Source organism: Cucumis sativus, chromosome 5 (genome assembly GCF_000004075.3).
Source record: "Cucumis sativus cultivar 9930 chromosome 5, Cucumber_9930_V3, whole genome shotgun sequence".
Classification (NCBI taxonomy): Eukaryota; Viridiplantae; Streptophyta; class Magnoliopsida; order Cucurbitales; family Cucurbitaceae; genus Cucumis; species Cucumis sativus.
The window spans coordinates 27,858,317-27,883,376 of NC_026659.2; the positions used below are offsets into that span (position 1 = coordinate 27,858,317).

The 25,060-nt window shown below is 33.6% G+C and overlaps 4 protein-coding genes across 6 annotated transcripts; 2 read left to right on the plus strand and 2 right to left on the minus strand.

Moving 5' to 3' along the window:
• Positions 1 to 296: 296 nt before the first annotated feature.
• LOC101206262 (exocyst complex component EXO70A1) lies at positions 297 to 7,327 on the plus strand. The gene is made up of 12 exons (XM_004134992.3): positions 297 to 687; positions 1,025 to 1,120; positions 2,521 to 2,726; positions 3,048 to 3,290; positions 3,651 to 3,789; positions 3,862 to 4,074; positions 4,893 to 5,098; positions 5,512 to 5,712; positions 5,789 to 5,888; positions 6,086 to 6,195; positions 6,279 to 6,425; positions 6,818 to 7,327. Exons 1-12 carry the CDS (start codon positions 511 to 513, stop codon positions 6,933 to 6,935), a joined length of 1,956 nt encoding a protein of 651 aa, XP_004135040.1. The 5' UTR covers positions 297 to 510; the 3' UTR covers positions 6,936 to 7,327.
• Positions 7,328 to 8,022: 695 nt separating this feature from the next.
• LOC101206496 lies at positions 8,023 to 11,025 on the plus strand. 3 transcript variants are annotated; one of them, XM_031886412.1, is made up of 7 exons: positions 8,023 to 8,186; positions 8,272 to 8,415; positions 8,502 to 8,585; positions 8,732 to 8,795; positions 9,666 to 9,734; positions 9,828 to 9,937; positions 10,472 to 10,604. In XM_031886412.1, the coding sequence occupies exons 1-7, from the start codon at positions 8,062 to 8,064 to the stop codon at positions 10,491 to 10,493; spliced, it is 618 nt and encodes a 205-aa protein (XP_031742272.1). In that variant the 5' UTR covers positions 8,023 to 8,061; the 3' UTR covers positions 10,494 to 10,604. The 3 variants fall into 3 exon arrangements, with proteins under 3 accessions (XP_031742272.1, XP_011655829.1, XP_004135041.1); XM_011657527.2 differs by having other exon boundaries at positions 8,026 to 8,186; positions 10,513 to 11,025; XM_004134993.3 differs by having other exon boundaries at positions 8,026 to 8,186; positions 8,756 to 8,795; positions 10,513 to 11,025.
• Positions 11,026 to 12,163: 1,138 nt separating this feature from the next.
• LOC101204431 (transcription repressor OFP13) lies at positions 12,164 to 12,997 on the minus strand. Its single transcript, XM_004135320.3, has one exon. The coding sequence runs from the start codon at positions 12,995 to 12,997 to the stop codon at positions 12,164 to 12,166; it is 834 nt and encodes a 277-aa protein (XP_004135368.1).
• Positions 12,998 to 17,480: 4,483 nt separating this feature from the next.
• On the minus strand, positions 17,481 to 24,082 carry LOC101204188 (pentatricopeptide repeat-containing protein At5g04810, chloroplastic). Its single transcript, XM_004135319.2, has 10 exons — positions 23,106 to 24,082; positions 22,394 to 22,521; positions 21,962 to 22,102; positions 21,370 to 21,456; positions 21,076 to 21,229; positions 20,519 to 20,578; positions 19,734 to 20,162; positions 19,055 to 19,350; positions 18,839 to 18,968; positions 17,481 to 18,360 (listed from the first exon to the last, which is right to left on the minus strand). Exons 1-10 carry the CDS (start codon positions 24,027 to 24,029, stop codon positions 17,821 to 17,823), a joined length of 2,889 nt encoding a protein of 962 aa, XP_004135367.2. The 5' UTR covers positions 24,030 to 24,082; the 3' UTR covers positions 17,481 to 17,820.
• Between the last annotated feature and the right edge of the window lie 978 nt (positions 24,083 to 25,060).

Consider the following 25,060-nt stretch of genomic DNA (forward strand, 5'->3'; position numbering starts at 1 on the left):
CGTCACTCAAATTCTTATATTGTAAAAGTAGCAAATTTAAAAGCGGATAAAAAACTAGTGTTATGAACTGTTACCATTGAACTATTGTCCATAATAACGATTTAAGAAACGTGATATCTTCGTCAATAACTTGTATCAAATATAATTTTGAATAACATACTTCATATTTTGAAAACTTATACTATTTTTTAAATATCTTATTATTATGTTATTCACTATAATTTTACTAATATTCAATAAAAAAAAACAAGAAAATGGAAAGAAGAAAAAGAAAGAGGAGGAAAAGAAAAGCAATGGAAAGGGGTCGAAGCCAAGTCTAGAGGGAGACTTGGTATGTAAGAAGCAAAGCTTCATGGTTTGGTTGTACAGACTACAGATACAAATACAATACAACCTGTCAAACCCCACAATCATAACCTCAAATTCCTCCATTTTTCTTTTTCTTCCTTCCATTTTCAAGCCCATCAAATTTGAATTCAGGTGAGCTGAGGAAGACAGAGAAATCCGACGATGGGTGTTCCTGCAACTGCAACTGCAGCTTTGGGGGATGATTTTCTCAGAGAAAGAGCGGCTAAGATGAGAGAATCACTGCAAAAGAGCCAAACTATTACTGATAACGTTGTCACCATTCTTGGCTCCTTTGACCACCGTCTTTCTGCTCTCGAAACCGCCATGCGCCCTACTCAGGTTAGTTCTACACAAAAAGGTGGAGGATGATGATGATGGAAAGTTTTCTTGTCGAGAAATTTTACATGGGTCTGTCTTCTTTGTTGATTCCGACCAATTGAATCGGTTGACTTCCTTTTTACTATGCGAGAATCGTCCATTTTTATTTCGCTTCTTGCTTCTCTTCAGAATCCAATTTTAGATCCGGGTTGTTGCCTTTTTTTTTTTTTGCCTTTTATCTTCTCTGTCTCCCCGATCTTGGGTTTGTCTATTTTCCGTATTTTTTCGTGTTGTTGTGATTCTGTTCTGTTGTTGATTCTTACTGTTTAGGTTCTTAATTATTTTGGGGCTTTTGCAGATCAGAACTAATTCAATTCGTAAAGCTCACGAAAACATTGATAAGACTTTGAAGTCTGCGGAGGTTATTTTAACACAATTTGATCTCTCTCGTCAGGTTGGTCATTTTGATTCTTCAAGCTTGGTCTGTTCAATTGCTTAGTTATTTTTTGCATCCATTTAGTTGTTTATGAGCTTAAAAATCTCTGACCATTTTTATTAAACAAGAAGAAGAAGAAAAAAAAAAAACTTTAACTCACAACCAACAACCAAATGTACTAATTATGGTTGGTTGGGTGGATGGGGGAAATGAAATGATGTCTTGTCAAGTATAACCGAATATCATGCCTTGAAAGCTAATATTCAAAGTGATACGAGGAGAATTTGCTTTTCATCAAACCCAAAACCCTTATATATATCTTTCAGTTTCAATTCAGATTATCGATAAATATTATGATTATGATGGCATGAATTTGTGTTTGTATGTTTTTGATAAATCTTCTGAGAGCATTTACACAATATGCATGGGATACTCTTGAATCTTATCCAAGAAACAAGCAAAAGAATAACGTCGTTGATGAAATTTTTTCTTCCATTCCAAACTTGTGGGTTTTTTTTGGAACTCCACAAGGCCAAGATCTAAAAAAAGTCAATGTTATTTGAAATGTAAATTGATTATAGAAAGTCTATTATGAATGAGGATGTAATGGTATGATATTGTCTATTTTGAGCGTACATCCTCATGACTTTGCTTTTTGTACAAAGGTCTTAAACCAATGGAGATAGTTGTTCTCACTTATATACCCACGATCATCCCTTTACTTAACCGAAGTGGGACTTTGGTCGCACTCCCAACTGACGACAGCCTTTTCTTATGGTTGTAGAATTTGAACCTTTATATTGGAAATTCTCTACATTTACCCATTGGTGATTCCTGAAATGCAATTTGATTTAGCGGACTAAATCAAGTAATATGAGCACAGCTGCCGCATGAGTGTTAGTTTAGAAATTTCTGTTATTTAGATGAGTAATGACCTATTTTCAGGAACTTGTAACTAGTATCAGTAGATTTTAAAAACAAAGAGTATTGGGAGAATTTGATAGTGATGTTATTCATTTATACCACTTTTTTTATGCACTAAAATTTATTTCATTTAGTTTCATATGTGTTTCCCTGACACCCAAATATTGTAGGCGGGTTGTTCAGTGAGATTAGTCGAAGTGTGCATAAGTTGGCCTTGATACTCACAAATGTAAAAAAAAATGTAATGTATCCTAATTAAAAATTGTAAGGGTTCAACAGAATTACTACCCATCTGTATGAAGGAAAATCTTAAGATATAAATCTTCATTATTAAATTACATTTGCAGGTTCGGAAAAATGTAATTGGCATCTTTTATCAAAGGGCCAGCTAAAATTGTTAGGACTTAATGTTGAAGATTTGGACACGCCTCTGAATGTGGCTAGGTGTGACCTGTATTACTTCTTGGCTTATTGACTATTGTTCTGGTGTGCAGGCAGAAACAAAAATACTTAGAGGGCCACATGAGGATTTGGAAAGTTATCTCGGGGCGATTGGTCAATTAAGAAACATTATCAAATTTTTTAGCAGCCATAAAGGTTTTAAGAGTAGCGAGGTAGTGCTTAACCAGGCAAATAATCTGCTTGCAAAAGCAATCTCAAAGCTGGAAGATGAGTTCAGACAGCTATTATCTTCCTACAGGTTTCTACATTTTTTTTGAAAGAACTCTACATACATGATAAGAATGCTCCTTCATTGACTCATGGATTTTCTCGGAAGTACAAATCATTTCTCCTATTAAAAAAGTTATTTTTTATATTTGTAAATATTTTGGTTCATTTTGCTATATTTGAAAACAACCCTAATTATAATGATACAACATTCTAAATTAAAAAATAATCATAGGTAATTTTCAAAATTATTTTTCTTAATTATTTTGATGTATTCTTTATATGAGCAATGCATATTACTGGAGCTAAGTTTTCATGTGTAAGTTTTTAATATTTGTTGGGGCCAATTCAGCAAACCTGTGGAGCCTGAGCGTCTTTTCGATTGCCTGCCAAAATCGTTGCAACCATCTTCAGATTCTCCTGGTCATGATTCAGGTGGAAAGAATCATCATTCTGCTCATCATGATAATAGCTTAGAGACTGCTGTCTACACACCTCCCACTCTCATACCACCACGAGTTCTACCACTGCTGCATGATTTATCACAGCAAATGGTTCAAGCTGGTCATCAACAACAAATTTTAAAAGTTTATAGGTATGAAGCTCCATTTTTCTAAAAATGTTTGTTACTGTAAAAGTGACTTGATTATCTTGTGCATGTTTCTTTGGGTCATCATTCTTTTATTGGTGTACTGATGGCCGAACCATATCTCAAGGAACTCTTATAAAAGAACCCAGTTTAAATTGAAGAAACTTAACTATTTCGACATCATTGACACTTCTTATTGGGGGAAAAATTGTATGGTTGAAGACAACGGGGCTACTATGATCTGAGAACGTACTCTCAGGAAAAGAAGTTCCCAGCCGAAAAATCTTCCCTAAAATGACTTTATATCTGTTTAAGAATTTCACCAAAGAGAGTGTGTGGCTTATCTCCATATCTTCTTTTGACCAGGGACACCCGTTCAGTTGTCCTGGAAGAAAGCCTACGGAAATTAGGAGTTGAAAAACTTAGCAAAGAGGATGTCCAGAAGATGGCATGGGAGGTTTTAGAGGCAAAAATTGGGAACTGGATTCATTTTATGCGTATTGCAGTAAGCACATTATACTTCATATTTAATGAGTTTTTCTTGTGGCTTCCAAATAAATTTTATGCTTAATCACAGGTTAAACTGCTATTTGCTGGTGAACGAAAAGTTTGTGACCAAATATTTGAAGGCTTTGAGTCACTTAGAGATCAATCATTTGCAGAGGTTACAAGTAGTAGTGTTTCTGTGCTATTCAGTTTTGGGGAGGCGATTGCAAATAGCAAGAGGTCACCAGAAAAGTTGTTTGTACTTCTGGACATGTATGAAATTATGCGAGAGCTTCACTCTGAGGTATGAGTAATACTTGGGTTTCACCTGCATATTGCATGTACTTGTTGTTAAAAAGCATCTAGCTAGAGTTCTGTTTGGAGATTGCAAAATGACGAGCTTTTCCAACTCCAGCATGATTTCCTTTCCGAGCCCTGATGAAAGAAAAACGTTTGGATTATAACCTTCTTTGTTGTGGTTTTTTTATTTTTAAAAAGTCTCTTTCCCACCTGTGTCATAAGTGACCCTCAATCCGTCACATTGCTTTGTCCATTCTTATCATACTCTAAAGAGAGATCTCTTTTTCTAATTAAGTACTGCTGTTTAAGGACTTTGCATTCTTCTACCTCATTAGGTTTTATTTTACTTGATTGGAATTCCTTCCTCTGGTGAGCTTATTTCTTTTTTGGCTGCTTTTTTATCCTTCACTTTTCTCTATGGGATGTATATTAATAAAAGTGCCTTCTTTGTTGGCTTTTTGTTACATATTCATTCAGCCCCTTTTCAAATCATGTTCCCCTGTTGATGGGTTGGGGGTGAGATGTTCCATCTCTTTCAATGCTGTTCATTTGAAGCTGCGTGAATATTTTGCTCGTCTTTTTTTGCCTCTAGAAAGATGGACTACAAATATGAAAAAATGCTTCCAATTAGTTTTAAAAAGGGTTCCTCGTTATTTTTTCTCCTTGCTATATGATAATTTAATGACTATACTATACAACCAGACAAGATCTGTGCACGGGCACAAACAATCAGCTTATTGTATATTTGTCTTTAACCTTTTACTTTGCCATTGACAGAGTAAATTTTTAACCGGTCATTGATTGTAATTTAAACTCGTTCAGATAGAGACAATTTTTAAGGGTAAAGCATGCAGTGAGATCAAGGAATCTGCATCGAGTCTGACCAAACGGCTTGCACAGACAGCTAAGGATACATTTGGTGATTTTGAGGTAGCTGTTGAAAAAGATGCCACAAAAACTGCGGTGTTGGATGGAACTGTTCATCCTTTAACAAGCTATGTGATCAATTACGTCAAATTTCTTTTTGAGTAAGTAAATTCTATACCAATTTATGGATATTTAGGACTTCACATTTTGATCCATATCGTTTGATTATTTATACAGTGATTTGTTGGTTTAATTTTATTCACGATGACAAGCAGTCACACTCTACTTCAAGAAAATAATATTCACCATTTATTAATGAAGTACCTAAGGACTCTCGATGATGCTGTTGCTTTCTTGTTGGATGCCAATTTAAAATAGTTCTTCTTTCTATTTTTTTTAAACATAAAGTTTGGTTTCTCATTTTAAAAAAAGGCGAAACATCATTCTGCATTCTTAGTGAATCTTTAGATGCTTTATCCCTCTGGCCCTCTGCTGTCTCTTCAGTTTCATTCTATCTAATTTTTCTTATTTGTGCTTTTGTTGATCAACAAATTTCTACTTGAAAAAATTTCAGCTATCAAGCAACCTTGAAGCAGCTTTTCCAAGAATTTGAAGATAGTGGTCAAACGAATTCAGAATTGGCCAGTGTCACAATGCAAATAATGCAGGCTCTTCAGTCTAATTTGGATGGAAAATCTAAGCATTACAGAGATCCTGCTTTGACTCACTTATTCCTCATGAACAACATACACTATATAGTTAGATCTGTTCGCAGGTATGCTTCATATATGCTATTTTTATAACTTGTTTACTTGTGCAAAGTTTTACTTATTAAATGATTGTCTTTGCAGATCTGAAGCCAAGGATTTGCTGGGGGACGATTGGGTTCAGAGACATAGGAGGGTCGTACAACAACATGCAAATCAGTATAAAAGGAATGCTTGGTCAAAGGTGATCAACTATATATGTATTGACTAGAAACATATACATTTGTTGATATTTAAAACGTTACAAGCAGACCCTTATAGAAACAAATCAACTAAACCCACTAAAATCGTCGTTTTTGGAGGTCCAAAGTCTGAACTTTTGTAAAGCTTGGTTTACTCGTACCCTGTTGTGCTTACTAAAAAAAGAGAAAAAACTTGCAGATCCTGCAATGCCTCTCTGTTCAAGGGTTAACTTCATCTGGCGGTGGCAGCGTACCAGGTATAGATGGAGGAAATAGTAGCGGTGTTTCTAAGGCACTTATTAAAGACAGGTTACCCTCACAATAACTTTATGTGACTAAATACTTATTTTTATATTACTTTTATTATAACTGGAGTATTGTTTTATTACCAGGTTCAAGACTTTCAATATGCAATTTGAGGAACTGCATCAAAGACAATCTCAATGGGCAGTTCCTGATACTGAGTTGCGGGAGTCTCTAAGACTTTCGGTTGCTGAAGTCTTACTTCCTGCATACAGATCCTTCCTGAAACGTTTTGGGTGCGTATCCCTCTTCTCTCCCATAGATGTTATTGAAATATTTATGCCATGTTTAAATTTACATAGTTTTAATCAAGTATCGAACAGATGTTGGAATGATGCCTTGGTTCTATTATTTGGCACTTAGAAAGACCAATAATCAGATCTCGCTAAATTGTATTAGTATTATATATAAATCATCTAACTCTACCCATTCCTCTGCAATCTGTACTCTTTGACATTTCTCTTTAACACCAAACTGATATCTTCCATGCGTGGGTCATAGCTAACACACTGTTAGCAAACCACGTAAATATTTATCGTTTATGTTTTGTTTATCAATTGACTTCATTGTAAATGTAAAAGTTTTAGTTTGACGTCCCCTGTCATTCTGTCGATATTGAAATATGCAGGCCACTGATTGATGGTGGAAAGAATCCCCAAAAGTACGTCAGATACCAGCCAGAGGATCTCGAAAGGATGCTGGGAGAATTTTTTGAAGGGAAGAATGTGAATGAACCTAAACGGTAAGACATGGAGTTCCACGGTCTCTTTGGCTTTATAACGCCAAGATCGATCGGCTTGGTGACTTACAGTCATTGCTCCAAGTTGCTGCCTGTTTCTGGAGGCTCAAAATGCATGAAGTTGATGATGAGTTTTAGCATCCCTGCATAAATTACACTGTTGTCAGCACCTTGGCCTTTTTGATTTCCCCTTCGTGTGTTGGATGGTTTCTCCTCTAATAATATTTTTCTACAATGTATATATAGGAACTATGTGAAGTTAATAGTATTCTTTTCTGTTTCTTCTTTCCCTCGTATCCCTTGTGAAGATGTCATTCATGTATTAATATCAAGCTCTCAAGGATGTTCTGTTTTTCCTTCATTCATTCTTCAATATTATTATCATTATTATTCTTTGTACTCTTCTAAAGGCACTTTCTTTGTTCTCTCTCCCCCAAGGTTCTTTACTTGGCCTAGTGATAAATGGACAACATCCCAATATGCACCATCTCCAACTTCTCTCTCCATGGCTCATACAAAAAGCAAACAACTAAAATAATTAAAAATAGTTTGTATATATCACGTTATGATAGAACAATTTGGTGAAATGCACAAAGATAAATGAATTCTCTAATGTACGTAGGTATTTTTCGTGATAATATAAAGTATGACTTCGATAAAAGATATCTAGTCTACAATAGTTGTTAAATTGTCTTTTATTTATAATTATATAAAATTTAATCATGGAATGGATCTACAGAATAAATGAATTTATTATTGGATGACAATATAAGTTAAATGGAGATCGAGCTCCCCATCTCAACCTTATACTCATCGAATGCATTAATATAAGTAGTTATAGTTACCCTAGTGGCATATTAATTTTTTTAGCCCTACCTTCTTCTAACAACATCCAAATGTGTCTCATAATAAATAATAGATAAATAAGATCAAAATAGTAAAATTATAAAATAAATAGATTTTTTTTTTGCAGGTTTCTCATAATAAATAATAAATAAATAAATGAAAAATACTAAAATTATAAAATAAATAGAATTATTTTTAAATGTAGTAAATTGAATCCAAATATATACCGATATGATCAAATATTGGTATTCCGAACAAAGAGTTTAAAATTTGAAAGGCCGAAATAGATGCACGTTGCGCGCCACCGAAGTGGACCTCAAAGTGAATTTATGGGAATATGGAGGCCGAGGCTTCAGGTTCTGCTACGCGGGAAAGAAAATTGGAGGATTCTCGAAGAACAATACTCGCTCCGGTAATCATAAACTTCTTTCTTCTTCATTTCTCTCGACTGCATACTTATCTGGAACAATCTGGTAATCAATTCCTTATACTTCTAGTCTTCGTTCATTACTGTTCCTAAAAATGCCGGGAGGTGGTGAAATCACTGCTGATCCAACTATCGAAGCCTGCACCAAAGAGGCTTGCGATTCCAAGACCACGAAGCGTTTAGCCGATGATATCATGCCTCACATCCTCAATCTGTGAGTTCCTTTTTTTTTTTTTCTTCTTGATCTTTCACTCGTTAACTCTACTTTTTGTTTTTTGAACGATGAGATTATCTTTCTAGGTATGGATCTTCTGCAACGCCTCGTGATTTTGAAATCTACGCTCCCGATGCTTCGTTCGAGGATCCACTTACGAGAGCTCACGGGTATGTACTGTTGGATTGGATTTTAGAAGATGAATTTGTTGATTTACGATTTATTTGTTTGAAAAAGCAATTGTGAGATCATTAATGACGACGAGGAGCTGAGTACAATTTATTGTGTATTGATCCGTGAATTGTTTATTTCAAAGTTGCTCTGTTTTTCGGTTCTGCAGTGTGAAGGAAATCAAATCGGCATTTTATTCTCTGTCCAAGGTTCTTATCACTTTCCACTCTTTGGAATTGGTTCCTTTAATTTTGACTATAACATAGCATGTTTACGATTGAAAGTTCACTCAACTTTGTTTCTGTTCTGTATGAGATAGCTTTTTATTTCCTTTGAAATTGCTGATATGAATATATCAAATCAGATAAGGTAATTTGTCTCGAATTAGATGATGCTGATTGTTATAACCCAAACTTAAGCTAATGGATTATGGTAAATTCAAATTTAATTCACCAATTGAAGGTTCTCTCTTTGAGTTTGTTGTTTCCAAGGCATGCCTTGAAGCTGCTGCTTGGAGTTCAAAGTGGCACCATCTTGAAGGAGCATGTTGAGGATCCACATTAGAACTCATTTCATCTAATAATAGTACCAATAAAATAGTTGTAGAAATTGGATCACCAAATGATAAAAATTGAACCTCAATCTTGTACAATTATTACAATTTCTACAATTATGTAAGTTTGATGGTTCAATTTTTGCACTTGCATAAGTTCGAAGACTCAAATTTTACTATTGAATGTTAGAGGTAGAATTGCAACGGTCTACCATACTTTAGGGATGGTTTCTACAAGTTTCCCTATAATTGCAACTACTTAGGATTTTAGAGACAACGTTGTCTGGACTGGAAGGAACACATTCACACATGTATTGGACACCAACTTCACATTATAAAGAAAGCCTTGAATTTCACCTTTTATTATATATGAATGAGCTTACACCCCCACTCCTATCAATATGGTAGGTTTTCAGTAAAGGGATTTGAATGTTTAGGGATGAATAGAAAATGAGATGAAATCTTCTCTAAATAATCTTCTACTTCTTGTTGCAGTTTTTGAGGATTCTTTTTTGGTATTTCTCAGGTCTTCAGTGAATCAAGAATTGTGGAATACAATTTCAACGAAAGACTTATTTCCCCTGGAAAACACGAGGTGCATGACCAAACAGTCACTATTATTGTTTTCTTTCTATTATCAATTTATTAACGCTTATAGTTGACGAGAGAGTTTCAATTTTGAACACAGATTACAGTTGATAATAAGCAACACTACAAGTTTTTGGGAAGAAACATAGATTTGGAATCCCTCATCAAGTTGTATGTTGTTGAAGGAAAAATAGTTCGTCATGAGGACTGGTATGTTTGCCAACATTTTTCACCTTTTCATTTCTTTGAATAGACTTGTTGCCTGCATCTGCCTCTTAATCATTCTCTTGCTTGCAAGTTGTGCTCAAATCCATGAAAATTTGAACTTCAGTGGTGCATTCTAGATTGCATTCTTCTTTGTCCAACTCATCCAATTGCAACAGGAAAAAAATTAAACCGAGGTTGGAAAATTGGATAGGATACACAAAGATGAACTTAACCTTGAATGCACCATAGTTCGTTTTATTTTAGAGAATCTACAGAGCTTTAAACATAATAGCTCCAAAATTACTGTTTGATTGTATACTATTTTTTGTTAGGGTAATTGCAACAGGTAAGGTTATTTAGTGTATAACATCTTTAAAGAATTGGAAATATCATAAAATCTATGAAACAGTTGATCACTATGGACTAATATTAGTGATGGACTTTCATTGGCGATAGGGTCTTGTCTATTTGTAATTTTTTTTTCAATGTCTCGTAGATATACTAATACTTTGAGTCTGATTGCTATGTTTGCAACAGCCACTTGTTAGCTCATAATTGATTTTGGGACTTTTGGTTAGGTGGAACAAGAAACCACTTTTGAATAGAGAAACAGTCCAATTACCAATGGTTGGTCGGTTTTTGGAAATGACTCGGAGATGTGCAATGTTAGCAACTCATGCAATGATGGGATTTGGAAAAGATTAAACTTTAACAAACCCGTCCAATACACTGATTCCATATAGTTTAGAATTACACTATGTATCTCCTCATAGGAAATGAGAACATGAGTTAGTCTATTATAAGTATATATTTTCTCAATTTCTTTTCTAAGATAATTTACCAAAGTTGATCACTGCCTCGTAGCTTCTTATCGAGTATGGTCATCAAGATGATATGATCGATAGGTTCCTATGGTTAGTTGACTCCTGTAATCTGTTAAAGAGTAGCTTTGATTCTTCTTCATTGTCTGTGGATGATTCTAGTTGACGTGTAATTGCGTTGGCTCGTCTCGGTTTAAGTGTCGAACAACTAGAACTTTAGTTAAGGGAGTAGTCTATATATATATATACATCTTCTTCTTCCTATTAAAACTTTTACTTTTTCCTTAACATTAAAATAGCTTAAATCTCGTAGAATGGAATGTTGTATAAATATTGGACGATATTTTATTATGTATACTATTTGAAATTTTAATCCTCTTGAAATAAATCCTATCTCTATTGTGATGGTATATACCTAAACAATTAGGTATACCCCGGAAAAGTAATTATCCAAACTCTTCCAAAAGCTTTAGCAATGATCTTACATTGGGCCGAAAAACTTAGAAGCCCTTTATAATGGGCTCTTCAGCATTTTTCTATCAGCGTCGGCCCACATCATCTTGGACCCGATTTTTTTTTTTCAAATTTACATCAATCCATTTAAACAAAATGTTACCATTCGAATCTTTCAACAATTACTATAATAAACATTAATTTATTCTTTTTTTGGTGCAATGGAAGATATGAGAACTTGAACCATAAATTTTAATATAATTATTGAAAAAAAATTAGCACAATCTTAAATTTAGGGAATTTGTCAAAAATAGTCAATTTAATCAAATATAACAATTTCATATTTTATTAACAATAGACGTTGATAAACACTCTATCAGTGACATTGATACATAGTGATATAAGTTTATGAGTAAATATTTTAATTTATTTTGCTATTTAAAAAAATGACAGTTAAATTTACTTAAAATTAGTTCATCGTGTAATTTTTAAATGATAGTATGACATCCAAACATTATAAACATGAAATATATATTATGTTCATGAAAGATGTATTATAATTGGTTTTTTGAAGGATGAAACGTAAGTTCTTAAAGTAAATTTCATAAAAGGTAACATCATTGACTCAGTTTTTTCTATATTTCTTTTTTAAATCGAGAAGATATTGAAATTATAAATGAAAATAGAGAACAACCAAAAGAAAAAAAGGAACAGAAGAGGTTGATAGATCCCTATCAAAACAACAATAATCTCATCAACTACATTATTCATTCTATTAGAGTAAAGTTTTTATGTAAAGAAGTAATTGAAATAAAGTTGTAATTATAATAATCCAATTTATCCTCAACTAAGTTCATATATATTATATATAGATATATAATATTAATATTGTATATACAATACAAAAGGAAAATATAAAAACCCCAAAAAAAAGTGAGGAAGAAATCTTAAGATTCTACAAAGTTTCAGTGATATGATCATGATTGTCTTCTACCTGATCATGATCAAGCTCCTTTCTAATGGAGGATGGATTCAACGATCTTAGAGAAGATGAACAAGAGCAAGAAGAAGAAGAAGATTCAGTGCATGTGTAATAGTTAGAATCTGAATTAGAACACAACGAAGAGGATGAGGATGAAGATGTAGAAGTAGAAGTAGAAGAAGAAGAAGAAGAAGAAGAAGCAAGAAGAATATGGATCAGTAAATCAACAAAAGCTCCAATGATGAACCGATGATTGTTTTTCCAATTAGCCTTCAAATACCATCCCAAAAGCTCTTCCAATCCATCCCAATCCTTAACTCCATGGCTCTCCACCATTTCCCCCATCGATTTCCTAAAATCCTCATACGGGTTCTCCGATTCAATCGACACAATCAAGCTCTCTTTAAACCCTGATTTCGGTAATAATTCCGTTTCAACCGAATCAATAGATTTCGATTTCTCCAGTATCGAGCTCGTATCATCCGGTTCGAAGAACAGCCTCTCCGATCTAGCGCCACGGACCACCGTTTCGAGTGATTCTTCGGAGTCCACCGCGGGCGTGGAGTTGGTAGCAGAGACGGAATAATCAGGTGTAGTAGTGGTGGTGGTGGTTTCGAAGGGTTGGTCGAAGAAGATGGAGTTAACGGTCTTGAAAACGAGGTCGTTTTGGGAGCGGAATGAGAGAGTTTTGGGGTGTTTACAAGAAGGCCAATCCGGCCATTCCCATGGGTGTGAAGTTGGTAATTTGGATTTGAAAATGGAAGGGAAGTTCTTGATGAGATGATGCTTTTTCTTGGTGTTGGCCATTGAAAATGGGAAGGTTGGAAGAGAGGTTGAAGGTTGAATGTTGAAGGTGGGGTTTTAATGGCGGATTTTGTGATAATAAAGGAAAGGGAAAAGAGGGAAGAAGGTGAGGGATTGGTGAGGGATTTCGTGTGTGTAATAAATTTGTAGGTTTCCACAATTTAATGCTCAAATTTAATGCTCTCTCTCTCTTCTTTCCTAACTGAATTTAACAGTCCTTTCCCTTTTTCAAATCTCATGTATACTTTTAATACACTTTTTTTTCTTTAATCTTTTAAATTCTTCAACTTCAACTTAATCGTATTAATTTGGGTATAGTTCGATTGATTTAACCTTTGAATTAAAATAATATTATAATATTCAATAAGTTGAATTATTAGTATTTCAAGTTAAAAGTTTGAAATAGTTGCAAATGAAGCCATTAGGTCCAAAATATTCGATATTTTAAAAACAATCACAATCACAATCACAAATATAGTGAAGTTTGTTTCAAATATTTTTTTAAGAAGTTTTATTAAGTACATGTGCGAAATTTGTACTCAAGACGTTTTATTAGTATTTCAAAATCTGGTATGAATATTGGTCTAAGTGTATCAACCATAGAAGTCTATCATTTATAAACTTTGGTATATTTGTAATTTTTAAAAATGTTAACAGTTGCGATTACGATCATATTTAATCCACTAAGTAATTATGAAGAATAGTATGAAAATGGTTGAAAGGGGAAATGACAAGAGAATGTAAAGATATACGTTAATTAGGAATAGTGTGTGTCAACTAATTCCCTCTAAGAGAAATGCATGTGAATAGAATTATATTGTGTGACCCAAATTGGAAGGGACAACTCAAATACAAATAAAAATTATGAACATGTCAAAAAAATAAAATTAAGGAATTTTATAAATTGAAATCTCTTTAATACATCATTTTCCTTAAAAACACGATAGTATTACTAAAAATTAGTAAAGCAAAATATTCAAACAAAGGAATATTTGATTTTTTTTTTTCAAAAATAGAAAAAATTGACGAATATTTACCCGAACAAAACAACTAAAAGACAAAATTCATTATACTTGATTTTTCTATGAACGGTAAATATTTGAGAAGTTTGCAAAAATAGAAAAAAAATATATGATAATAGAGCTCATGTCACCTACATTTTCAAAATAGCAAATTTAAAAGCCGACTATATTTTTTTGTCATCTAATGTAATTTTCCTAAATATTTAGTCAAATATTCTATTTTTTACGATTTTTCTCATTAAACACGCATGTTTTTCTTTTATTTAAGATATGCTTTAAACATGAATCGAACTCTCAACTTTAACTTAGACCGACAGAACAACATCTAATGTTATACAAAAAAAATAAAAAATTTAAGAATTAGAGAAAAATGAAGAGAAAAAAGGGAAACAAAATAAAGAAAGAAAGAAAGAAAGACACAAGTAGGGTATGATCACAAGAAAGGGCAAAGTTCATGTGAATTGTTTAATAAGGGATGGTGGAATCAAATAATCATTCACATAATACTCAAAATATAACTTTTCTTTTCTTTTCTTTTTGTGTGTTTTTTTGTTCAAATATTATTATTTAATGAGAGATTTTGATTGGGACCTCATAAGATGGGTTTCTCATTTCTCATTTATTACACTTAACATCCCTTTTCCTTAAAAATAACTCTTTTGTTTTTCAAATTTAGCAACCACATTTATTGCTATTTATTCCCATCTTTCTTCTTCTTTAAACTATAAACTATAAACCATTCTTCCATCTCTTACGATCTTATACGTATACATATCGATTGAGTTATATTCTTTTTGTTCATTAATTGTCATCTAATTTTATTAATTATTATATACACATACTTATAATAGTTATCTTCTGACTAAATCGTAAGTTTGTTTCTTCAACTTTGAAGTTTGTGTCTATTTTGTCCCTAAATTAGAATATATCGATATTCGTTTTTTAAAATTTTGTGTACTATAAGTCATATGCATTGTTCATTTTGCTTATAATGGATCGTTAACCTCAACATATAAACTTTTGTAATTTAGACTGGTTACGATTAACGTACGTAATAGATCAGTTAATTCTTAGATATAAAAAATGTTAGCTATATATGATAGAGTTTTGTTAATATAACAATCATCCGAATGAGAATCAAACTCTCTCATCTATTGAAATAATGTGTTGATTAAGAGATGTTTATGACGTTAAAAGTTTCTCATTCATGCATAAAACATCATTTGTTTTTATATCATCCATCAGTTATGATCATTGTGAATTAATATTGTTGAACAAAGTAGGTTGAAAAAGTAGATTCATTTCTTGCATTTGTTAATGTTATTATTAATATTTCTCTTAAGTGGGAGTAGTTGAACAATTACATTTAAAATCACATATATATAAATATATATATTGTTATAACAAAAAAGGAAGCAGGTTGGCCAATGATTTGAGCCAAACTTTTGGAAGATTTTTTTTTTTTAAACCTTCCAAAAATGCTGAAACCATAACCTTTTTTTTAGTTTGCAATTAACTTTTTAATTCCCAAAAAAGCTTTTAATTTAAAAGGCCAGCAAATCAAAATTGACCCTTTATATACATATATACATATATATACATGGAAAATGTCAACAATAATATATATATATATATATATATATATACACACACACACATACACACGTTTATATCTATATCTATATATATATATCCCATGTGCATGGGTCCCTTCAATGTTTTAAAAAACAAACTAAAATAAATAGAAATTATTTGTTTCCATGAAAATCATATTTATGGAAAAAATTTGTAACACTTAACTAAAAAATGTTTAAAGAATAATAATGTAATGTATTTTCTAATCTAAAATAATATTCAAATTAATTGAGTATTTAAGTGTAAGTATAAGTTTGTTTTAAAGTATTTCGAGGGTATGAAAATTCTAATATTTCTTATCTTAATAGACATATACATTATAGTCAACCTACACTCGTAGCACTCTCGTTGAAGTTATACGTTTTTTTTTTTTTTTTGTTTCTATTCAAATATATACCACTTATTGAGTTCATAATTTATTAATTTTATTTTAGGAATAGATAATTAGATAACATGATGGAGAATGACATGAATTAAAAAACAATATTGTGGAGCCAATTTTAGGTTTAGGAACAGAGACAAAGAGATGTCATGGCCATGTTGGTGAAACTCATTGTATCCAATGGCTGTGATTTGACATGATATGTTTTCTACTTATTGGAAAAACTTCATGTGCCATTTATTGTCTATTTGTTTCAAATTATTAAATTCTTTTTGTTTTTGTAAGGATTAACTTTTCTTCTTCTTCTTCTTCTTCTTTTTTTACTTCAGACTGAAAAATATTACCACAGGCATCAATGTAAGAAGCTTTTGAAATTTGGAATTAAATGGTTTGTATGATACCACATGACATGGCCATAATTATAACTTATTTTAAGAGTGACTGTAAGATGGTCAAAATCATTCTAAACATGTCATTAATGATTCAAAGCTAAATTTGATGAAACAAAAATTGCATTTAATAACGTAAAATTAGTTTTAATAGATTAAAAAATGATTTCAATAACTTCATAGTCGTTTTTCTATGCATAAAGTGTTTCTTAGCATAATGTATGCATGCCATTTTTTACTAATACACACAAATTATAGAATAATATGTACGTCCATTTCCAACTTTCAAAGATACATCTTACTAAGTAACTTGATAAGTTCTTCTTACTCATTTTTTAAATTATTTTAATTTTTTTTATGTGTTACGAGAGTGAGATACATGAACACGGGTACATCTAACTATTACTCTCCTCCCGAGAGTAAATTCTGTCTTCATATACCTAAAATGTAGTATGTATCAATAAATATAAAATATTGGGTGGTTAGGTTTTTCAACCAATAATTTAAAGGGTAGATGTCTCTATAAAGAGGGTGTGAAGTTGTACAGAGAGCTCAAAATTAAGGCAATTTGTAGGTTTTTGTGTGTAGCAATTAGAGGTTAGGTGCAAAAATGAGCTGGTTTGTCTCCCTTGATTATGATATTGATTATCATAATTTCACCCAAATTTAATTTTTAAAATTATCCATGACTGCACATGTTCTCCATTGACCCTCCATAACATAACCATGGAGCTTAATTCAACTAATCCAACAGATAATGATACTTAAACCAACCACTGTTCTTTTTTGTCCATTTCTAGACTGTTTGTTTGAATTCAAGAATAAAACTCAAATGCAAAAATTAGGCAAAGATTCAACAATACCTTCACATTGCAGCTTGAGATAGGCTTGATTTTTAAAACCCCACTTCGTTTCCTTGATGGAGCTTAGGGCAGTTGTGGGAAGAACATGTTAGAATCTCTCCAATGCTGTTTGGTGGAACCACGTGAAATCCTTCCTTATCTTCAAAATCAACAATGTTAGTTTCTTTTCAGTTTGAAAATGTCAAATCAATGATGTAGCTTAGGAAGATAAATCTCAATACCATTTTGTTATAACCAATTCGGTCACATAGTCAAACTAGTTAAAACCTACACTTCTGAGTAACAAATCAAACCTTTGAATCTCTCAAGTTTGATTTGCCCTTTTTAAGTTTTCAGTTTTCACCGTTCCTTCCACTAGCGTACTGTCTTTTAAACAGGAAGTACCCCAATAGATTTACATAGGGAACTATTACAAATTGAAAAGCCTATACATAAAAGAATGTAATTTCAACCCAAATGGTTGGCTCCGTGAATAAAGTAGTAGGGCCAAACCAAACTACTAACCATTGAACAGTGGGATTCTATTTGCAGGCTCTCAAAACCATGATCTGCCAACTACATCGCCATCGCTTTCACCATCATCACCAGCATTAGATGATGCTCCCTCCTGGCATATGTCATCATCCTCGTCGTCACTTATGTCGGATTCGTCGTCCGAGTCTATGTTGGAGTTAGTGAGGGTATTATTATACACATTCCAGTTTGGAGGGAAGGTCTTCTGCAAGGCTTCAGTAATCTCCCCACCAGTTCTCTCAATTTTGAGCAAACACTTGGACCAGTGAACTGCTGTTCCCATATCCACTGTTAGTTCACAATCAACCATCTCTCTACAAACAGAAAGAATGCCAGGGTAAATGCATCCATGTGCAACAGTGGCCCTCGAAAGTAACGACGTCATCAGACAATGGTAAACAGCTCTGTCTGGTTTTAACCCAGATAGCTTCATCTCTTCAAAACATGATAGTGCCTTCTCTGGTAATGAGGCACGGGCCCAACCATTAATCAGTGTAGTATATGTTTTAACATTAGGCTTCACTCCTACAGATTTCATTTCTTCAATTGTTTTTGTTGCTCTCTGGAAAATGGTTAACCGGTTAGAATTTGAAACATGCCAAGATAGTAGTTAAATGGAAGGATTGATGAAGGGATGGTGTTTGATGAACCTAAAATACTAACTAAATATGAGTGGAAGGATAGTTACCAAAATGCTTAGAGCTGTAAAATCTAGGCATAGGCCACCGCACATTTTACTTTTACCAAGGACTCCTAAGACTTTAAAAATTTTACTGTTTTCCTCAGCCCAATATTTCATAAGAAAACAAAAATTAGAGTCCTTTTCATAGTTTTCACGTTGTTTCATTCCCTCAAACCCAATTGGAGTCCTTTTTGCAGTGAGCTTTTGTTCTTTTTATATTGGTCCAGTCCGTATCCTCGCTTATCTCAGTAAAAGCTTAGTTTTAACTTTTGAATAGACGAATAAGTTTGTTCTATGAACAAAGACAGGTTAAGCGGGTTCTAAAAACTAAAAAAGATGTGCTATTTTAGCAGGATACCTGCATATCTCCAGCCTTGGAACAAGCATTAATGAAGGACGTGTATGTATGGATGTCAGGTTGAACCCCTTCTCGTTTCATTTGTTGCATTAGATCAGCTGCTTCCCAAATGTCGCCTCGTCGAGCCCATCTACATGGAAAAAGATAATTAATTCAATGTATTACAAGAGTGAAACATCAAAATAATCAGAAACTAATACATCTAGGATGGCATACCCGTCAATTAAAATGTTATAAATAAAGGTGTTTCTTGGAATATTTTGAGCACTCATTTCCTTGGTGACTGCCAATGCACTCTGCATTCTGCCTGATTTGCAGCATGCTTTGAGCAATGCTTCATATGTATAAACATCAAGCTGCAGACCCTCATCCCTCAGTTTAGTGAAGTAAGTGAATGCTTTTCCTGTATCGCCTAAAGAAGCGTAACCATGCATGATGGTTGTGTACGTGTGTTCATTTGGACTTACACCGGCTAACGTCATCTCATCCAGTATTTGTTCAGCCTTCTCCATCTGGAAAAAGAGAAATTTCCCAAGCATTGAACTACTACACTGAAATTATGGATCAACAATCATACTATAAAATGGAAAGGAAGTAAGAAACTCCACCAGAAGTTTATAAAAAGATTATAACAACGAGTGAAGTTAGGATCTGGCAAATTAAAATGTGAACGTCCATCTAAAATTAATTTCATGAATATGAGAAGTTGGATGGAGTCAGCATTCCATAGAGGTGCAAGAGATTTCGAGGACCCCACTTTTTGGGGCCACCATTTAAAGAAAGGTCAGGATTTTAAGGCTTAAAACTACTACTAGAGTAACTCTGTGGGAGCTATGGTTAGAAAGAAACCTCCCAAAGCATGGAACGTTACATAGCAGTCATTTGAGAGGATTACCTTGCGCTTCTCAACAAGACCAAGAATCAGAGCATTATAGGTGTGCACAGTTGGAATGCATCCAGACATCCGCATCATATCAAATACATCCAGCGCCTTCTTCATTTCTCCTTTCCTTGCAAAACCATGTATGATGGGCATAAATGTTCGAGTTGTGGGTTTGTGCCTCTGCTTCTGCATTTCCTTGACAGTACAGACAGCACGATCCATCTTCCCCATCCCACAAAATGCCGTGATGATATTATTATAGAGTACTACATCAGGCTTAATACCATCCTTTATCAAATCTTCAAAAATAGCAAAAGCATTAGCCCAATCTTTCAACTTCAAGAACCCATTGATCAACATGGAGTAGGTCTTCATGTTGTGCTTTATGCCAGCATGTTCCATTTCTTTGCTAACTTCTAAAGCTTTAGAAACTTTCCCAAGCTGAAAGAATGATGAAAAAAGGGTAAAAAATAATAATAAAAGAGAATCTGTAACCTGATGTAGTACTATGTAAAAATGAACGTGAGAAAATAGCAATAGTTATTTATGTTATCTTTTTTCGTTTTTTTTTTTTTCTTCCTTCTGATATAAATCAAAACAACATGTCCATCATTAGACTACTCACTGTCATCTTGAAAGAAAATTGTGGTGAGGCCAGGCCAAACACAGGAAGAAAGAAGGGAAAAAAAACAGGAAACGGGTATAAACTAACATTATGCTTCATTTCCTTCTAAATATTTAGCCATACAATATGACAATATGATAAATAACAAAGGGGACTAAAAAACATAATTTACCTTTGCGTAAAGATTAATGAGACATCCATAAGTAATGACTGAAGGATTCAAACCACATTCCTGCATCATAGTTAGAAGAAATGAGAGGTTTAAAGATGATGTAGTAAACACTAATGACAAAATTATTTCATCACCGAAGAAGTAAAGGCCATGCTAACCCAGATACAGAATGCTAAGTACAGATCCATATAAACAACTGAGCCCTAACTAAACTTCACAAGTGCTCTTCTCTTTCTTTTTCATATTTCACTTCAAACCTTCCTAGCCAATACAAAATTTTCCCATGAAATGCTTGTCACCATCATTTTAATCCAAGTGGTGCAGCCCATGCGGCTTCTGAAATTGACTTTCTCAATAATTTCTTTGGGATTCATATATATAGGAGACCAAAATTCTTTCGACCAATGCAATCAAGGCCATCTGAACTGACTTGTTCGAATATTATATACAAATATTCCACCAAAGAATGATAACAAAAACGGCCATTACCACCACCACCAAGCCCCCAAAAATTAATAAAAAAAACAAACGAGAGTAACTTTACACAGGCACTGTACCTTAAATCTTTCAAACACAAGCAGACACTTGTCCTCATCACCAACCATTGTATAGCCATCCATCATGGTGTGATATATGTCAATTGGAGCATCTATGCCTTCTTCTTCCATTTCCCTTACCAAAGCTTCAGCTTTATCCATATTGCATCTTTGACTGGAGCCAAAACTAATTAGTACATATAATGGTATGTCCCTTGTAGCAAATAATCAAAGAAAACACAGACTTGACGACATAAACACAAGGAACACATTTGCCATTTCTATAATAATTAAAGTCGATTGACATGAAATTACCAGTAGGCATATATGATATTCCCATAAATGATTGCATTCAATGAAGAGTGTTTCTCTTTGGCCTCCTGAAACCAGTGATCTGCAGATCTTCCAAGACAAATGCAAATGTAATACAATTTAGACAAAACAGATGCAAAGAGAAAATGAATTATGAATCATGTCCATGGGTATAGAAACAGAGAAAATAATTTAAAAGACTAGAAATTACAGAGAAAAGAAATGCGTCCTTCATAAGCTCAACCATAAGGCAGCCGGATAAAGGCAACCCTTGATGCTGTTCTGCAAATTTGCAATGACCATTACCGTGGAACCCTCACAATGAAGAGGACCACCGCATGATTACAAGCTACAAATAATAAACTTAAATAGTCACAAATGAATGAAAGCTCAGTTCTTTTACAATAGGGCCAAGTTAAGGGTTTTTTTTCTACTTTCTACTATACAATATAGTAGTCCAGCTTCCTGACAATTAAAGCAAAAGAAATATATACATATGTATGTATATGTATATATAAATGCAAAAGAAATATATACGTATATATGAACATGTGTATATATAACGAAAATTTTATGAACCTACGCAATTACTTACTCTGCATTTCCCGTTTTGGCAAATCCACTCACAAGAATGCTGTAAGTTACCAAGCTCATTTCTATGCCTTCTTCTTTCATTTTTCTAACACAAGATAGTGCTTCTTCCATGTCTCTGCCAACTGCATAAGCATGAATAAGGCTGCACATCATTAAAGCTTACTGTTATCACAAGACTGACACACTTGAAAAAAAAAATTTAGATTGTATTAATATAGTACATATACTTTGGCAATGACATAGCTACCATCAGAATATCTATTTGAAGCATAAAATACTCAACTAAACTTCTGTACAAATCAATCGAACTTTAACCATTCAAAACTGGAATGGTGACCGTTGTGTCAATAAATGAAGCAAAAATATTAAGCTAACATTGAGATCAAATTAACAAATGACGAAAGAAAAGGGGAAAAATAGGAATAGTTATTACTTTGTGTAGACATGAGACGATGGTTCTATTCCCCTAGCTCGCATCTTTTCAAAGGTTTCACGTGCACGGTGCATATCACCTCTCCTTGCGTAGTAATTCACCATCAAACCATACTCTTTCCTAGAAGGCTTAATGATAGTAGATTTCATCCCGAAACAACAAAAGATATCAAAACAATTAATATGAAAATGCTCAAATTCAGACTTTTTATTTTTTGTGTATAAAATTCAGCAGAAGGTGAATTTGAGATGACTCAAAGCTTGCTTACACTCATGCTCATGAACGTAACATATCATAATTGTCGCAAGTTTGAATGAATGAATTCAACTAGGCACGATGATACTTTGTTATACCAATATATAAGTACACAGCTTGTTTGTAACTCTTACGGCAAACTCCAAAACTAATGGGAAATCTTGAACTCTCAGTTATAAGATATAACTACGTATGAATACTAGAAATTTATTCCAAAAGTATTCCTTAATTTGTTGTAGACTATCAGTTTAAAGTGGCCACACTATACCATAGTTCTAGCCAACCTTGCCAAGTTGGCCAGAACTATGATAATAAAAATTGACTAGAATATCAGACGCACAATCTGAGAAACAATCCTAGTCAATTTACATATAAATTATTCTCGTCTATATTAGAAAATTCGCACAATTCAGAACCCGCTAATTCAAAAAAATTTCAAAGGAATTCAAGAAACTACCTTCTTGATCCTCTCGAAAGCCGATACAACCGCCTGCCAGTTCTCTGGCTCTGTCTCAATAACCTTGCGAAGGCCATTTCGTGCTTTATCCCTCTCTTCATGCCAATGGGAACGATACTCCACGCTGTCATCTCCCTCCATCCATCTCGCCCTCTCATCCGTCTTCTCCTTTAACCTCCTCCCATCGTCCAATTTCACAGTCAAAACCCGTCCGTGAAATTCCACACCGTCAAATTCAACGGCCTTAATGGCCGACTTGTCTGCAGTTAGCCCATCGTATATGATGAATCCGTACCCTGCATTTCTTTCCACAGCATTGTGACCTTTAATCAATATCACATTCTTCACAGGACCAAACTGCCGGAAAAACTCTTGGACCTCATGCTTCTTTATCCAATTAGGCAAGTTCCCGACAAAAATCTTACCCTCTTGACGGAATTGAACTTCTCTCCGCCCCTTACTTGAAGAATTATCGGATTCAATTTCTTCAATTTCATTTCGGTCTTCCTCCAATAACTCAGAAATCGGGGGAGGTGGTGGCGAGAGTTTACTCGAGAGCCAAAGCTTTTCAGAGAGCGAGTGGGAAACAGGGGGTGGCGGAGGTGGTGGCGGAGGAAGAATAGGAACATAGGCTGAGCCGACCAAATTCCTGAGAGGGTTAGAGGGAACTTGGGAGGTAGTACGTTTAGGAGAGGAAGTGGTCTTTAGGGTTTGGGGGCGACGGATGCGGCCGGAGAGCGAGGGGTCTGAACTGGAAGAATCATCAGAATCTGAACGAGACGGCGTCGGCGGAGACGGTGGCTTCAACGAGAAGAGAATTATGGCGGGAGAAGGGTGAGCATAATGGTGACGGCGGCGGCGATGTGAGGAAAAGACGGTGGATGAGGTGGTGGTGGTGGCGTTTGAGAGTGAACGAACATCCATTATCTTTTATCTTTCCTTTGCCTAATGCTTTTGTTTCATGCAGCTATCACAGGGACGAACTTAGAAATTCCAATCTCCTAAATTAAGATTTTCTTTTTTCTTTTTGGATATTTTCAAATTACAACGTCTCATGTAATATTTTTTTAATTGAAAATTGACTAATAGTGTGTTTATATTTTCTACAAGGTTAAATTTATCAAATTAGTTTTTTTAAAAACATTTTTTGTTGATTCAATCCGAACCGACCTAAATATTTGTTGAAAATATTTATTCATAAATTTAACTTGGTTGTGTTTAAAGTGTGAGTTTGTAATATTTCAATATTACATAGTACACAAGACATAATTTTCTGGAATGTTTTAAGTTTGTTGATACAAAATTTAATATAATTGAGGTATACAAATTAATATGTCGCTCTATTTTCACTACTTTTGGCTAACCTGGTTTATTCTAAAAGAATCGACGGACTCAATTCTACATCTTTCTCTTTTTTTCGTTCAACTTCGATTTTGTATCCAAACCCTAAGTCAAATTTAGCCCGCCTACATCCTAATAATTACAAGTTCTATGATCTTAAGTGAAATTACAAGTTAATTATTTATCGGCTAAGTCAAATGATAGTTTTAGTGTAGAAACTTCATGTTTGGATCTAACTAGATAAGTTTTCTTTTGAACTTCTTGAATATTTGTATAAGAATGTAAATATAAGACGATTTATATATTTTTTTAAACTGATCGACTAATAGATGATAAACGAGAACTAGAGTGTGAGCTTTGGATTAAAACTTTTAACAAAAGTATAATAAATCAAAACAAATATGTTTTGATTGATAATGTATAACAAAGAAAATTAAATTCATAACACAATCATATCTTGAGGTCAAATCTGTCTTTTCACCCTACAATTTAAATATAAAAAAATACAAATGAATACATATAATTACTTTAGAAATATTAATTCTTTAAATAATAAAATGAAAATTTTAATCAGACAGAATTAATAGTATGAATACATATAATTACTTTAGAAA

Bases quoted from the DNA above. Each gene is read 5' to 3' on its own strand.
- LOC101206262 (XM_004134992.3), top strand. From the start codon at position 511: ATGGGTGTTCCTGCAACTGCAACTGCAGCTTTGGGGGATGATTTTCTC. The intron at 3,291-3,650 runs GTATGAAGCTCC...TCTTTTGACCAG, and splicing joins CAAATTTTAAAAGTTTATAG to GGACACCCGTTCAGTTGTCC. The intron at 4,075-4,892 runs GTATGAGTAATA...AAACTCGTTCAG, and splicing joins TGCGAGAGCTTCACTCTGAG to ATAGAGACAATTTTTAAGGG.
- LOC101206496 (XM_011657527.2), top strand. From the start codon at position 8,062: ATGCACGTTGCGCGCCACCGAAGTGGACCTCAAAGTGAATTTATGGGA. The intron at 8,187-8,271 runs GTAATCATAAAC...TTATACTTCTAG, and splicing joins GAAGAACAATACTCGCTCCG to TCTTCGTTCATTACTGTTCC. The intron at 9,735-9,827 runs GTGCATGACCAA...TTTTGAACACAG, and splicing joins TTTCCCCTGGAAAACACGAG to ATTACAGTTGATAATAAGCA.
- LOC101204431 (XM_004135320.3), bottom strand. From the start codon at position 12,997: ATGGCCAACACCAAGAAAAAGCATCATCTCATCAAGAACTTCCCTTCC.
- LOC101204188 (XM_004135319.2), bottom strand. From the start codon at position 24,029: ATGGATGTTCGTTCACTCTCAAACGCCACCACCACCACCTCATCCACC. The intron at 19,351-19,733 runs GTAATCCTCTCA...CTCTTTTTCCAG, and splicing joins GTCTTGTTGAGAAGCGCAAG to ATGGAGAAGGCTGAACAAAT. The intron at 18,361-18,838 runs GTATCCTGCTAA...ACCATTTTCCAG, and splicing joins CCAAGGCTGGAGATATGCAG to AGAGCAACAAAAACAATTGA.